The sequence below is a fragment of the Arvicanthis niloticus genome, chromosome 1 (assembly GCF_011762505.2).
Source record: "Arvicanthis niloticus isolate mArvNil1 chromosome 1, mArvNil1.pat.X, whole genome shotgun sequence".
NCBI classification, from domain to species: Eukaryota; Metazoa; Chordata; class Mammalia; order Rodentia; family Muridae; genus Arvicanthis; species Arvicanthis niloticus.
The window spans coordinates 8,344,084-8,356,593 of NC_047658.1; the positions used below are offsets into that span (position 1 = coordinate 8,344,084).

The 12,510-nt window shown below is 41.6% G+C and overlaps 1 protein-coding gene across 8 annotated transcripts in view; it reads right to left on the minus strand.

Annotated features, from left to right (window-relative positions):
- Window positions 1-2,986: 2,986 nt before the first annotated feature.
- Window positions 2,987-12,510, minus strand: part of Znf569 (zinc finger protein 569) — a 28,660-nt gene continuing 19,136 nt past the window's right edge. For 6 of the 8 annotated variants that reach the window (XM_076931340.1, XM_076931347.1, XM_076931334.1 and 3 more), the window contains 4 exons: window positions 11,550-11,605; window positions 8,241-8,367; window positions 7,912-8,007; window positions 2,987-6,347 (listed from right to left, as the gene is read on the minus strand). In XM_076931340.1, coding sequence (XP_076787455.1) covers window positions 4,555-6,347; window positions 7,912-8,007; window positions 8,241-8,367; window positions 11,550-11,564 — 2,031 coding nt within the window. In that variant the 5' untranslated portion in view covers window positions 11,565-11,605 and the 3' untranslated portion in view covers window positions 2,987-4,554. The remainder of the gene's footprint in view (window positions 6,348-7,911; window positions 8,008-8,240; window positions 8,368-11,549; window positions 11,606-12,510) is intronic. The other 2 variants (XM_076931359.1, XM_076931369.1) reach the window with 1 other exon arrangement.

Genomic DNA, 12,510 nt, shown 5'->3' on the forward strand with positions numbered 1-12,510 from the left:
CTGGCCCAGGATTGAAGGGATCATACAAAGAAGTTGAGGCTCAGCACCATGAAGAGACCCTATGGGAGGCTATTGGTGAAGCCTAATTGCAGCGGAAAAGCACAGCCTATTGGAGGTGCCATGGGATGACCACTAAGAACAGCAGCAGCAGTAGAGTGAAGTCAGCCAGAGCCTAGAGTGCTACAGAGAGCAGAGCTGGAGAAGTGACCCAAGTCCTTTGGAGGAGCCCAGAAGATCAGGAGCATCCCAAACACTGCCTCTGATACCCCAAGATATTAACAGATGCCAGAGTCATGGGATACGTACTGAGGAAAGTTGCTAACAGGGAGTGGAACCAGCCCAAGAGGAAGAATTGTGTTGCAGTCAACAAAGATAAAAGAATTGGAGACACCAGTGTAGGAGATGGCTCTGCCAATCTTGCACACTGTCTGGGTGGACATTGCCCAGACCATCCCACCAACCACATGGGCTAGGTACAAATGAGACTCTAATCTTGACTATTCAAAGGGTTATATATTTAGTAATGATCAATAACAAGATGCCCTTACAATCAGAGATGTAACCCAATACCCAACGTAGATATACCAACTACCTTTGACTGCTACAGACAAGCGAACATCAGCCTCCATGTTCCCCTCTCATTCTCCATCTCTTAGCTCCTCCTCTTCCTTCTCTTCTTCTCTTTACTCCTTCTCTTCCTCTCCTTCCTCCTCCCACCTTAGCTCCTCCTACAGAGGTCTCTGGCTTCTGCTACTCTATCAATACTGGATCCTCAATGGGACCCCTCTCAGATGTCCTGTTGTTGCCCTGTGTCATGGAGATCCTGTAGCTTTGGATCTGCAGGACAGGATCCTTCACTTGCTCCAACAGTTTATAGATGGGTAGATGTTAGGGTGAGCCAACTCAAAGCCCTGGATCTGGGCCTCAGTGACATCTGAGCATGTCAGCCCTCCAGCTTTCCACACCCATAGCACTAGAACAAGCCTTCACATGCGCATGCCTCAACACACATGTGCATGCCACAATACACATGTGCATGCCACAACACACATGTGCATGCCACAACACACATGGCTGGAGGATAGTTTGTAACAATTGGTTCCCTCTTTCCACAGCGTAGGTTCTAGGGAATGAACTCAGATCATCCTTTACCTACTGGGCCCTCTTGCTGGCCCTTAAGTATTAGCTTCTGACTGGGTTTCCAGTTATCACAGTCTACCTTGATTTCAGACTTGCCAGCCCAGCAACTGCATGAGCCAGCTCTGTGAAATGCATAAAACTATATATTCAACTCATAAAAAAAAAACCCAAAACGCTCCCTTTCATACTTGCTAAATAATTATATATTACACATACATTTAATATATAGCATGTAACATCTAATTTACATGTAATATACATATATGGATGAATGTCCTATTGGAGAATTCTGACTGATATTCTGGGAACAAGAATGGTCTAGAGAACATTTGAAAAGCTTTCTTAAGTCTCTGGTGTGGTGTGTTTAAAGGCACTATGACTATTTCCAGTGACACAGAGGACATGGGTAGTCTATGGAATGATGTGTCAAAGGACACACAAGCATCACCACTGGCATTCCTAATTAAGGCTGTTTTGACTTGTTTTAAGTTTCTAGGTGACCGTATATCTAACATCTTAGCACATTCTGGTCAAACCTGTGAGTAGAATATTGTGAGAATGACTGATAATTCCACTCTGTGCTGGCTGGACAAAGCAGAAAAGCAAAGCATGACCTTAGTGCTTCAGACTTCTGGCTAAGCACAGTGCTAGTGTCATGGGCATTTCTGTGTCCCCTCTGAAAAACTAATAGCTGCAGAGCTGAAATATATGAAAACCAAAGCCAGAGTCTTAATCCTGCAGCGTCTGAACCATAGGGCAGGTTAGAATACCAAGTCTTCTTCCTACAGGACCAGTGCAAAACTTACCCCACGGCAAGGAGTGAGCTTGTTACCTGCACCCAGCCTTCCCCTGGCACACAGAAATCTCCAAGATGTGCCTTTCTGTTTAAGAGTCCAGAAACTCCGTGGCACTATGGTGGCCTGGCCTGCAAACCTGAGTGCATGCCTGAACCTAGGAGGTTAGATGCGGTACAGTTGCCATAAGTTTGAGGCCAGCCTGGTCTACAGAAGTGTTTCAACACCAGCTACAAAAAAAAAAAAATTTTTTTTTTTTTTAAAAAGAAAACAAGGAATCTAGACACTCAAAAAAGCTTTGCTGAGATCCACTGAACTTTGTCCCTGCCCAGTGCTGGCGCTGGCCCCTGGCTTGAGAGGCTGTGTGCGTAGTTCCTTTGCTTTCTCTCTTACTGCAACCCAAATGCAATGGGACCCTACTGTTTAAACTTGAGAGTCAATTATTCCAACAAGTAACAACCTTTGTTTTTCTACTGCTTCCAACTGGGAAAGAAGCTACGTTGAAGATAAATGCTTCAGATTTTTTAAACTAGCCTCAAGTGCTTTTATGCTGTTGGTTGGCATTATCCCGATGAAGGTTCTGATGAGTTAGCCAGCTTCCTGTTACTATGACAAGAATGTTTACAAAAAATCAACTGAAATGAGGAAGAAACTTCTTACTTTGAAGGCATGCCCCAGGCCTGCTGCCTCTGAGTAGGCATCCCCTCCTACAGCTCCCACCTTTTGGTTTCAGCTAGGAATCTGAAAGTGGACTCACCTTTGAAGAGGTCAGAACCCTCATGACCAAATCACTTCTGAACACTGTTGTTTTGGGGACCAAGTTCTCAACATACAAATCTTTGGAGGAAACATCTCAGATCCAACCATAACAAAGTAAAAACAAAACATCTTAAAATCAGGCTTGTGTAAAAAGGATTAAATATAAAATAACACGCTAGTTTAAAATGGATTCTATAAGCCCACGATTCCAACACCCATCTGACTTACTCTAGTAAAAACAGGCAACTAAATACAAGACCTCTAAAGCCTCAGAACTAATTTGATGACCAGACTTGTTAGCAGTAAGTATAATATTGGCTTTTATTCTTTTAGTGAAGTATTACAGATCAATGTAACAACTTCCATAAAAGCCTTCTACATCCTCAAAGGCAATTAATATCATAAATGCACCATGAAATATATCCAATACTGCTCTTTGAACTGTTTTATTAACTTACAAATATTATACCATGGTTAGTTGAATATTTTGGGTTTTCCTCTCAAAATATTGTGATCTAGCCATGTAACTACATGTGAACTTTGTATATTTTAAATAAAGAACAGTGTCCTATCATAGAAATCGACACATTGATGATAATGTTGCATACCTTAGAGCAAACCAAACCACGAATCCGGGAACACTTAGAGATAAATCTTTGCAGACATACATGGATACTTCTGAGTCCAATACACTAAGAGAACATAGACTATTCCATGTTTGTGGGTTTTTTAAAAACTCTTACTCTAAAGCAACATGTTCTACTTCATTTCCAGCATGATTTTAGAATTTTACCTTTCCTATTTGGAGTGTGTGTGTGTGTGTGTGTGTGTGTGTGTACATGCATGCCATGGCATGCCACTGGAGGTCGGAGGACAATTGTGCGAGTCAGTTCTTTTCATCTGCCATGTGGATTCTGGGGGTCATAGTCAGCTATCAGGCTTGGCAGCAAGCACCCATCAGTGGGGCCGTCTCATCAGCCTGATGGCTTCTGTATATCTATGGTTAAGAAGTAACATGTTTGGGTCACGTGACTTGTATACATATTGAACAGGCTAGACTTATTCCAATGATTTTAATAGCACTACTCATATAAAAATTGCTGAGTCTTGGATTTCAATTTCTTTCCAAAAGTTTATTCACTCAAAAGAGTTTAAATAAGAAAAACTTTAAATAATTTAAAATCTAGTAGTGAGTGGGCATGTTCCCTAGTAGTTTTGTCAAAAAAAAAAAAATTGTTTTTTTGTTGTTTTGTTTGTTTTTTGATGAATTTTTTGTTTTTGCTATTTGTGGTCCTTTCCCTTGCCATATCACTCTGAAATCAGTTCATGAACTCCTTTGCAAGTGACATGTAAATTCTGAGTGGAAGTATAGAAAAGGAAGAGAACTGGAAAGATACATGAACTTTTATAACTTTCTAACTTGCTTTGTCAGGTGGTCTTCTGCATTCGTCAGCACATTTTGTAAGTTTGTATGCATGTCATCTAATTATCTTAGACTTTCTTCCTGACACATCATCATACAAAACCTACTTCCCCATAGTCTCATGTGGCCTATAAAAGTTATTGTTCTTGCTTTTTCCAATCTCCATCTCTTGATTAATATATCGACAAGGAGCTCAAGGAGTGCATTGATTCACAGCAGATATTTCCTTCAGGTTTGAATGAGAATACTGACATCAGTGGGTGTTTGTTCACGGTTTCCCAGCTTTCTTATACAATTGGTGACCGAAGCGAGAATTCTCTAACAACTGCATGGGTTCTTCACAAGGCTCTCCTACAGTCAGTACTAGACTCATCATGTCATGTGCTGTGAGCTGTTCGTTAGAAGGCAGTCCTCACATTCACAGTGTTCACAGGGTCTCTAATGAGTGTGGATTCTCTGGTGTCTGACAAGGTGCGACTTTTGGCTGAAAGCTTTGCCACACTCAATACAGTTATAGGGCTTCTCTCCTGTGTGTTTCCTCATGTGAAGTGTGAGAGAAGAGATCTGAGAGAAGGCTTTCCCACACTTGCTGCAGTCGAAGGGTTTCTCGCCCGTGTGACCTCGGATGTGTATAGTGAGGGATGAGCTCTGGGAGAAGGCTTTCCCACACTTGTTACATTCATAGGGCTTCTCCCCGGTATGGCCTCTCATATGCACGATGAGCGAAGTTCTCTGAGAGAAGGCTTTCCCGCACTCGTTACATATGTACGGCTTCTCCCCAGTGTGACTTCTCATGTGTAAATTGAGCAGTGAACACTGGGAAAAGGCTTTCCCACACTTATCACACTCATAAGGCTTTTCTCCCGTGTGACTTCTCAGATGGAGGGTAAGGGAAGCAATCTGAGAAAAGGCTTTCCCACATTTATTACAATCGTAAGGCTTCTCTCCCGTATGAACTTTCTGATGTGTAATAAAGTTTTGCTTCTGGCTGAAGGCTTTCCCACACTCGTTACATTCATAGGGTTTCTCTCCAGAGTGAATTTTTTCATGAGCAATGAGATTTGACTTCTGGCTGAAGGCTTTGCCACATTCCTTACATAGATAAGGTTTTTCTCCAGTGTGGATCCTCTGGTGCCTGACAAGGTTTGACATCTGGATAAAGGCTTTCCCACACTCATTGCATCCATAAGGTTTCTCTCGAGTATGAATTTTCTGATGGGTGATGAAGTTTTTCTTATGACTGAAGGATTTTCTGCATTCCTTACATTCATAAGGTTTCTCGCCCGTGTGGCTTCTAATATGAACAGTTAGTGCTGAGCTCTGAGAGAAGGCTTTTCCACACTCACTGCACTCGTAAGGCTTCTCACCAGTGTGGATTCTCACGTGTATAATAAGCATGGAAAACTGAGAAAAGGCTTTTCCACACTTATCACACTTATATGGTTTTTCTCCCGTGTGACTTCTCATGTGAAGAGCAAGGGAAGCAATTCGAGGGAAGGCTTTGCCACACTCGTTACACGCGTACGGTCTCTCCCCAGTGTGAACTTTTTGATGTGCAACAAGGCTTTGTTTCTGGCTGAAGGATTTCCCACATTCATTACATTCGTAAGGCTTCTCACCAGTGTGAATTTTTTCGTGATCAATGAGATTAGATTTCTGGCTGAAGGATTTCCCACATTCCTGGCACACGTATGGTTTTTCGCCGGTGTGAATTCTTTGATGTCTAATGAGATTTGACATCTTGATGAAAGTTTTCCCACATTCGTTACACTCGTAACACTGCTCCCGACTGTGAAGTTTATGATGGTTGATAAGTTTCTCCTTGAGGCTAAAGCCTTTCCCACACTGGTGGCATTCATAGAGTTTCCCTCCTGTATGAACTCTCAGGTGTCTAATGAGGTCCAAGGTCTGACTAAAGCCTTTTCCACAATGGTTACACTTAAAGGGGGTCAGTACAAAGTGGGGCGAGCTGGTGTAAGATGGTTGCATAGCATCATCATATTCAGAATGTTCCTCTGGCAACGGGTGTTTTACGTTACCATGATCACCAAAATTGGTGTCACGATCAGAGAGATTGTGTCTGGAAGGAATGGAGTCTGTGTTTGGAGAAAATGTATTTGCAAATTTCTTAAGACATTCATCAGCTTCATTAGTCATAAATGTTCCCTTGAAAACTTGTCTCAAGAGTCTGTCCTGGGTTTTCTGGTGCTCATCAATTCCCAAAATCTCTCCTAAAATAGACAGCAAATAAATATCACTGGTGGTTTCTGTCCCAATACTGAAATACCAAGTATACTTGAAAAACAATGTTCCCACAAATAAACAAATTTCAAGTATATATCTTCTATTGTAATGTAATCTTAAAAATATTTTCACTTGGGCTGGAGAGATGATGGTTCAGTAGTTAAGAGCACTGGCTGCACCGGGCGGTGGTGGCTTACGCCTTTAATCCCAGCACTTGGGAGGCAGAGGCAGGCGGATTTCTGAGGCCAGCCTGGTCTACAGAGTGAGTTCCAGGACAGCCAGGGCTACACAGAGAAACCCTGTCTTGAAAAACCAAAAAAAAAAAAAAAAAAAAAAAAAAAGCATTGGCTGCTCTTCCAGAGGACCTGAGTTCAATTTCCAGCAACCACATGGTGGCTCACAACCATCTGTAATGGGATCTGATGCCCTCTTCTGGTGTGTCTGAAGACAGCTACAGTGTACTCACATAAAATAAATAAGTCTTAAAAAGAATTATTAAAAATTTTTTCATATACACACACATATATTTTTCTTTTTTTCTTTTTTTTTTTTTTTTTTGCCTGCATACATTGAAGTGCACCACAGGCATGCACGATGCCTGCTGAAGCCTGAAGAGGACATTGGGTCCTGTGAACTGTAGTCACAGACAGTTGTGACCTGCCATGTGGGCTGGGAGTCTAACCTGAGTCCTCCAGAGGAGCAGCTTGTGCTCCTGACGCGGGGCTGTCCTCTAGACCCACTTGTGAGCCTTATCTTCTCAGTTTTTATAAGGAAATTCCAGGAAAGGAAATAGCTATTTAGAAATTCAATTACCTTTGTTTTATGCAGAAGAAAGTAATATAAATTTTAATAACCTTTATAAATACATAGATACTTGGGAAATGTAATAAAAGAAGAAAACTACATTCAAAAATTTAAAAAACTATGGAAAAAAACTAAGGAAAAGATCATAAAAAATATCCAAACACTCAAACAAGAACACACAATGGCTGAGCGCTGCAGACTGTGCCTTCATTTCATCCTAGTGGGGGAGGCAGAAGGACGAGGAACCCAAGGCCAGTGTCAGCAACAGGGCCAGTGCAACAGCCAAAAGGAAAATGTCACAAGATTGATTCTGTGCTGCCAAAAAGAGATAACAGTCCGAACTGTCAGAACCTCATAATATGGTTGTCCTCTGGCCTACACACACACACACACACACACACACACACACACACATTTAATAGCATTGAAAAATAAAACCTTGGGCTAAGGAAATGGATCAGGAAGTAAAGACATTTGCCACCAGGCCTGATGTCCCAAATTTGATTGTACACCTTGTCCTCTGACTTCCACATGTGCACCATAGCACACATGCACCCCCACACATGGTGCACACAAATAAAAAATGTAATTAAAAATGTTTTTAAAGAGAAATGGCATCTTGGTTTGAAAGAGTTCACACTTAACTGTTTCTACAGTTACTATATTTGGGAATCCACCCTGCAAAACATCTCAGCCCAATCATTTATTCGTCCTCTCACTTCACCTGGCTGGTTCCCTCCCACTAACCTGGACAGTGTCTCCTTAACACTTCTTTCTCCACTACACATGGCTCTTCCTCTTGCTCCAACTTGAAAATCACATCAGGTTTGGTGAGTGGTGGGCCTGTTGGGGGGAAATGACATTGGTTTGGATATACACACCAGTAACAAAAACAACCCAGGATTCTGAGTTGGGCCTGGGAAAGCCAGGTTTCTGAGAAAGTTGTATCCTGAAATACCACCAAAGATTTTCCTTTGAAAGCTGCAGCAGGGACAGCAACATCTCAAGATATCTCAAGGCAAGGCTCATCAACACTTAAAAATTACATCTATTTTAGGAAAAGTACATTATCTTACCTACTGTGATTAAGTTGTTATAATTTTCTAGCATCACATTCCGATATAGGTTCCGCTGAGTAGGATCCAGTTGCTTCCATTCTTCTGGGGTGAAATCAATGGCCACGTCTTTGAATGTCACTAGTCCCTGTAACAATACACAACGCTCAACCTGAAGTTATCCATTTTAATGGTGTAGAAAAAACATAACAAGCCTTGTTCAGATATAATTCAGAAAGATGAGATTATAAGAAGCATTGCCAATTTTCTAAACAAAATGAAGCTAATGTCACGTTAGCAATATTGTCCGTTTATATCCAGTTAGTAGAAAACAAAGCCAGTGGTATGTATATATAGTAGAATTTTGTTCATCTATAAAGAAAACTGACACCTGATAAACAAGCATACCTGGGAGACTTCAGCCTGCCTGTTACCCCAGTGAGCACAGTGAGCTAGGGAAGTTTCAGCCTTGCCTGTTGTCATGGTGAATTCAGCATGTCAGGAAGCTTCAATCCTGCCCATCACACTGGTAATCACAGTGCCTAGGATGCTACTGTTCCAAACCTCTTCCAAGTGAGGTCAGCATACCTACCCAGACTCTAAAAGCACACACACACACACACTCACACAAACACACACATGCACACTCATATATACACACACATAGACACATACACACACATAGACACACACACATTCATACATACACACATACATACACATACACACACACATAGACACACATACACACAAACAGAGACACACACATACAGACACACACAGTCCTACCAGGTAATAACAACCAAGTACCGCTTCACGGTGAAGACTGTAAAGAGACTGCTAACACAGAAAAACCTACTCTGAAACAATAAGGGTAAGGTAGGTAGGAAATGCATTCAACCAACCATCTAGGTCCAGATATGCAAGTCTCAACACAATACACAAGTAACATGAAAAACCAAGACAACCTAAATGCTCCAAGATCATTACTCTACAGTAGTGCATCCAGTGAAAATGAAGAGATGAAACCACCTCAAAAATAACTTAAAAGAAGCAGTAGTGTGATCAAAGAACTCAAAGAATGAAACAAACTGAAAATATCCCAAAAGACCACACACACATCTGAATACAACAAGGGTGGAGACACAGGACACAAAAGAGGAATTCAGTAAGAGAGAAATACTGAAAAAAAACCAAGCCAAAACACTAGAAGTCGAGCATATCAGACTTCTGTGGACAGGCTCACCAACAGAGCTGGTCAGAAACGAGCCATAGAGACGAATGAGATTCAGAAAGTCACTATATATCCCTTAACAGCACAATGTTCAACTGAGAACTCTTGAAACAGGGATGGATGTTTATATGCTATCGGGAGCCATAATGGGACAAGCTAATAACTAGCAGGTGATCATCCTGAAATGGCTTCCCTTGGATTTTTATATAATCTGCAATAAGTGAGCCCGTATTCAGCAAGGCTGTAAGGGACTCATTTTAGGAAAGATTCCTGCTATTAATATGCTTTTCCTATTATTATTAGTCAAATATAACAATCACTAAGCAATAGCACAGCCCTTTGGAGCAGATCTCTGCAGATCCATGAAGATGTACTGCCTTGTGGTGATGCTATATAGACAAATAGATGACTCCTTAAGTCTTAATGATGATCCTATAAGAATTCCTAAAATTATATCAATGATTGTTAAGCTCTTTTATAGTGGGACTGCTATTAGGTCTCTTTTTGATAGTCAGAACTGCAATGAGAACTCTGCCAGTCTCCTGAGTGTCATCAGTCAATTGTTCTTAGATAGTAATTTCTCCTACTCAGAGCACATTCCAAGAGGTTGTAAAACAACCAAAGGTCATTAAAAGGGAACTAATGATTTATTACAGGTGCTAGGACAGAAGATTAAATATTGCCTGGGTTTATCTATGCAAAACTTCACTAATAACTTATAGTTTTAAACCTTCAGTGAACCTGTGGAGTTAGACAGGTGATGGATGTTTAGATAACTACTCCTAATGGATATGCATGTAAACATTCTCTGTTGTAAACTTCTATTTCAACTTATGATTTGAGTTTTGGTGTGAACTTGTGATGAACTTTGTAACATGTGATCATGTATACTGAAAGATGTATAAGTACTGAAGACAAAGAGATGAGAGGCAGATAGAATAGACAGGAATTTTTTCCTTTCCCCAGATAGAATAGAATTTTTCCCTTTCCTCACTTAGGACCTTTCTGCTTTTCCCCTTAGATAGCTTTCATAGAAAACTGTTAACAACTTAGTAATAAACTCTATGAGAACTCCTCTAAGTGTCTTTTTCTTCCTGGGACCTCAGACTAGCAGATGTAAGTTAGAGCCCAGCAGTTTCTGCTGAGATAGAACAAAGGCCACATTGCCTAATCCTCCTCTGTAAGGCTGCAGGTGTTAATCACCTAAGCCTGCAGTCTTTTACTCTTAGAAGAGATTTTTAGACTTTTTAGAAGTTATCATCAGCATTTCAGTCCAAATCAGAGAGCCAGAAAGCCCTGAGACCCTCAGACTTTAGAGCCATCACCAGTGCTCTGTGCCCTCACCACTACCTTTTCTGGGCCAGGAGGCTCTCGGCAATATGCAAAATTCAATTAACATAAAATAATTTTAGAAGTTCTAGATATTGATATTGATGTGGTAATAAAATTCTCCCCTAGTCTCCCTGTGGAAACAAACCACTCTTAGGGGCAGGTTGTGTGCCCAGCAGGAGACACACAACAGAAATGAACTCAACAGCATCTTAGGAGGGGCCATATCTCATAACGTTGTGCTACAGATTTTTTTTTTTGAGACAGGGTTTCTCTGTGTAGCCCTGGCTGACCTATAACTCATCTTGTAGACCAGGCTAGCCTTGAACTCAGGGATCAACTCACTTCTGCATTGGCTGGGATTAATTTTATTTATATATTTCTCTCTTTTACCCTTTATTTGCCAACTATAAAGGGCCAAAAAGTATTGCTCTCATTGACCCAGGCACCAGTGTGAGGCTTGTCACTGTGATGGAATTATTTGTTTTAGCCCTACATATAATGAAAGTGATATGATAAACTTGACCCCAGTTTACTTTACCTAAAAGAATGAAACTAAACCTTGAGAGCCAGCTTTAACTTCTCTGAACAGACTTCATAAAACAGCCACATTTGAACTCTCCCTTAGTTTTAATGTTGCAATGTTACTTCCTCTGGAGAAAAACGTTTTATGTATACAGACTTTCCAGACGCCTGGCATGGGTTATGGTAAGGCCCTAAAACTGCACGTAGAAGAAGTGGAAGATAAGACAGTATTTAATATTTACCTCGAACTCGGTCATTTCCTCTTCTTTTTAGGGAAGGATGTCCTGAGCAAGCTGAGCTGGCAAAAAGAACAGAAGTCATTCAAACATCATTGTCTTTCTGGTTTCAGAAAACTGTATCGGTAACTACAATCTCTTGGAATGATGTTTCTGACATTGTGTGAAGGTCTATTTTCAATTGTTGATTCTGTGCCGGCAGTGAACTAAATGCTGGTAGGACTCTAGTGTTGTCTACGGCTCATCACCACGTTTTATTTTGTAACTATTAGTCCTTCCTAAAGACAATCTAGAATTGTATCAGAGGTTGTCTCACTGTTGATTGGTTGTAATAAAGATCTGATAGCCAATAGCTGGGCAAGAAGTAGTGGGCGGGACTTCTGGGCAGAGAGAATGATCAGGGGAAGAAAGCAGAAGCCAGAGATTTGAGAGCAGAGATGTAGAGGGGAGACTAGAGAGGAGCAGAGAGGTACAGAGCTAGCCAAGTGGCAGGTCATGGGCACGATGGTCAGGTTAAATGAGATGAGCCAGCTGCAAGATCACCCATGTTAGCATTCTGTCTAAGCTCTGCCCCACACTTACCTGGCAATAGCCAGGTATACCTAACTCACTATAAAAGGGGCTGCTTTCCCTCCTCACTCTCTTGCTCTTCCTGCTCCAGCTCTCTCCCCATCCCCACCCCCCATGTGCTCATGGCTGGCCTCTATTTCTCTTCTCCTCCTCTTCCTCCTCTTCCTCCTCTTCCTCCTCCTCCTCCTTCTCTTCCTCCTCCTCCTCCTCCTCTTCTTCTTCTTCTTCTTCTTCTCTCCCCCCCCCCCCCCGTCTCTCTCCCTCTCTCCCTCTATTACCCTCTTGACTCCCCTCCCCATGCCCTGAATGAACTCTATTCTATATACTATACCATCATGTGGCTGGTCCCTCATGGGGAAGGGATGCATCAGCATGGGCCCTTGAGGGTACTCCCTTT